A 3,632-nucleotide genomic window follows, 5' to 3' on the forward strand; every position below is an offset into this window, starting at 1 on the left:
ATTATTTTTGAGTTATCGAAAATAGTCAAATATTTAATTTCCAATTAATTAGCACATAGGAGTGTTCTCTAAAAATAGTCCAATTTCAATTGCTAACCAACTAACACATGGAATGTTTAGCAAAGGTGCTTTCACTACATGTACCCGACCAATTGAGATAACCCTGGGACTTTTAAATATGTGATATATTAGTTTAGTCATATAAATTAAATTGTTAGTAAATGTTGATGGGCATCAATTAATATTAAGCATCAAAACACATATTTCATCAATTAATATTAAGCATCAAAACACATACTTCATTTAATATCTCATATTTATTATTAAAAAAACCCTAACCTAATTTAACTTTATTTTAAAATAGTATTATTATTTTTCTTAACCATGGAGATTTATTTCCATTTTATTTTGAAGATTATTAATTTGTAAATAGGCTTTGTCATAATATTATGGCTTATCAATATCATATACTCAAAAAAATGGTAATTCACTTTATATAGCACTTGTTTATATGACATTTTCTTTTAATTATTCAATTTAATTAAAAGGGAAGAAAACATACTTATTTTGAAGATAAATCTGAATCATTGATTTGTGCATACTATTATGAATATTTTAAAATGATTTATGAAGATTAAATCTCTATCATGCATTTATAAATATTCTAAAAAAAATTAATAGAGATTAAATTTTTGAATAATTAAATTAAAATCCTAAAAACCATATTCCAAAACAAACCTATATCAAAATAAAAATATATAATAAAAATTATTCACTAGCAACTTACACAACCAAACCATGGGAAAATACCAAAAAAAAATCTTTTATTTCAAATAACAGTACATCTTCAAAGAGTGATATATAATGAGCCCCAAAGTTTGTCCGAACGAGGACAGCCTTTCTGTCTCAAGAAGCTCAAAGGTGCCTCGGAATGCTCTTCGGGGTGTACATTTCTATGCTTCGCCCGTTGGCAGGTTGGGTCGGTCTTGCATTCTTCCCATAACCCTGTCAGATCATACAGAGAAATTTAATATTCTGACCAATTTCTTTCAACACTTACTGGAGATGAATGAATGGGACTACTCAACAAAGTTAGCAACCTCACTTACATCATGAATGGCTCCTATTATTTCTCTGACTTCATCTCTTGATACAGTTCTCACCTGCACACAGTCATCATGTATCTTATTATCCCCAGTTTTTGTAATTATCCAGTGAAAAAATTGCAGTGTGAAGTACCTTCTTCACAATGATCCAGATAACACCCTCTGTACATGGTGGGGTTGTGAGAGATCCAATGTATCTGTAGTATTTTCTGCTTCCCAGCTTTATATGCTTGGGATCTATAACACCCAAAGCTTCTTCTGCCCCTGGTTCCATCTCATGACTGAGGGATGCCATTTTATTCATCAACTGGACATCAATATTAATGTAAAAACATTTAATCCAGTATCTTGGAACTCAAATCACTGTTTCCTAAGATTCCTAATACTGAACAAATTGATTATTCAAATACCTCTGCAAGGAAAGTGTCATGTCTTCCATATTTGTATAATATCCCAATAACAACCGTCTGGTTGTCAACAGATTTATGTACCATATGTATCTCCAAAGGATATCTGCGTTATGTATCAACTTCAACCCAATATTCAGAGCCATTTGAAAACGGTACCAAGAATCTCTAATTTTATTTATAATAACAAATTTATTTATTTTGAAAGTGGTATCAGGAATCTCTAATTTTATTTATAATAACAAAATTATTTATTTTTATAATAGTATAGTTCTATATTTTTGTTCATTAGACAAAGGATTCATCTCTGTTTATTAAGGCATACATATTCTTTATTTAATTTGTGATTTTAAGAAAAAATATATATTTCTAACCATTAAAGTATTATATATTTTTTTTATTTAAATAATTAAAATATATATATATATATATATAACCATATGGTGAATCGATAACTGTTAGGCCTAATCTATGGGAGACCGAGGATCAAATCGCATAGCTGCCACTATAACACCAAGAGCATAACCAATCACCTGCAAGTCGGGTATACTAAGTTCCTATGATTTTAGCAAGAGTAGACTCACGGGAAAAGGAAATCCGCCCCTCTAGCCGCCACCACAGCAGGTCATTGTACTCAATAAGATTTGGACTTCGGTCTACCGGAACTTCAAATCCAAAAAAATTACAACATAAAATAACTAAACAAAAATAGATCCCTTATACCACACCAATTAGGCCTCTAGCTTTCACCAATTAGGCCTCCAGCTTTCACATGATCTTAAAATTATATTATTATTAACCACATTAAAGAGAAAAAGAGATTAACGTGAAGAAAATATATTACCGTTTACCATTGATAGTGTGCTCAGCAGGAGAATGCCAATGGCATTGGACCAGAGTAAAGCTCGTACCATCTATGCGTATTGTTCCTGCTCCCTCTGCCCATCTCACCTGCACTTTCAGTACTCTGCAAACATTAAGATTCCTCTATATAGCATAACAGAGAGATTTGCCTTCAAACTATTTATTTGAGCGGGGAAATAAAATTTATACCATAATGTCATGGCCTCTATTCTTGAGTGATGCATTGGCTGCTCGATAGCTTTTCTGCAACTTCCCTAAACTGGGAAATATTTCTATATTCTTCTTCACCAAATCGATGGGAGACTGCTCTTTGCCATTATCGCATGTTTTCCATTCCTCCTTAAGATCTCCCCAGTGTGAAGGACCTCTTGCACCTTCGTAGGCAAAGTCAAGCTCCGAGTCTGGATTATAACAAAATATAAGATATTATAACATTAATTTATAGGGTAGTTGTTATGAAGTATTATGTAAGTAAGAGGATGTGTTATGAAGTATTATCTAAATAGGAAATCTAAAAGTTTTTGATTAAAACCAACAAAAAAATATTTGTCATTCATGCATATGGCAGCTCAATTGGTAATGGATAAAGTTATGAAATATTATATAATAATGGATGCGGTTATGAAGTATTATGTAAAGAAAAAAGTATGTTAGGAAGTATTGTCTAATCAAGAAATTCAAAATCCCCAACTAAACCCAACCCAAAAACACACTCCCATTCATGCATATAACGCTGAACTTACAGCAAAGGCTTAGAGTAAATAAATTACCTATTCCATGGGCTTTGACAACCATAATCAGATAAACCTAAGATGTTACAACATTACCATTCATGCATTGGAATAAAATGCTGAGCTTATAACAAAAGGTTAGAGTAAATAAATTACCTGCTCCATGGACTTTGACAACCATAATCAGCAGAATGGAGATGAGAATAATGAGCCCTAAGGATTTCTTCTCCATTTGATTGCAGAAGCAAAAGAATGGCTCTGATTGAACAGATGCTGAATGATGAGCTATTTTTAAAGATGCTGATAGAAGTGTTGTCTCAGCAAGGTGAGAGAATCTCATGTATTTCTGTCCATTGGTTTGTCTATTTGTAAGTGTATTTCTGTCCATTGGTTTGTTTATTTGTAAGTGGGTATCTCCAGGTACAAAAGTCCCAAACTCTTTTGACCTATGCCATTTGTTTTTGATGGAGCATGCCTATCCCTTCCCTGCTTTTGGAATATGATATTACAGTTGAATTTTTGGC

At 32.2% G+C, this 3,632-nt stretch overlaps 1 protein-coding gene across 1 annotated transcript; it reads right to left on the bottom strand.

Annotated features, from left to right (window-relative positions):
- Positions 1 to 866: 866 nt before the first annotated feature.
- Positions 867 to 3,429, bottom strand: LOC149265033 (alpha carbonic anhydrase 7-like). The gene is made up of 7 exons (XM_089391254.1): positions 3,265 to 3,429; positions 2,567 to 2,778; positions 2,358 to 2,464; positions 1,517 to 1,619; positions 1,240 to 1,413; positions 1,110 to 1,163; positions 867 to 1,005 (listed from the first exon to the last, which is right to left on the bottom strand). The coding sequence occupies exons 1-7, from the start codon at positions 3,338 to 3,340 to the stop codon at positions 916 to 918; spliced, it is 816 nt and encodes a 271-aa protein (XP_089247380.1). The 5' UTR covers positions 3,341 to 3,429; the 3' UTR covers positions 867 to 915.
- Positions 3,430 to 3,632: the final 203 nt, after the last annotated feature.

The sequence above is a fragment of the Pinus tabuliformis genome, chromosome 6, assembly GCF_031772625.1.
Source record: "Pinus tabuliformis cultivar Carrire ecotype Pingquan chromosome 6, CPIR1, whole genome shotgun sequence".
Taxonomy (NCBI): Eukaryota; Viridiplantae; Streptophyta; class Pinopsida; order Pinales; family Pinaceae; genus Pinus; species Pinus tabuliformis.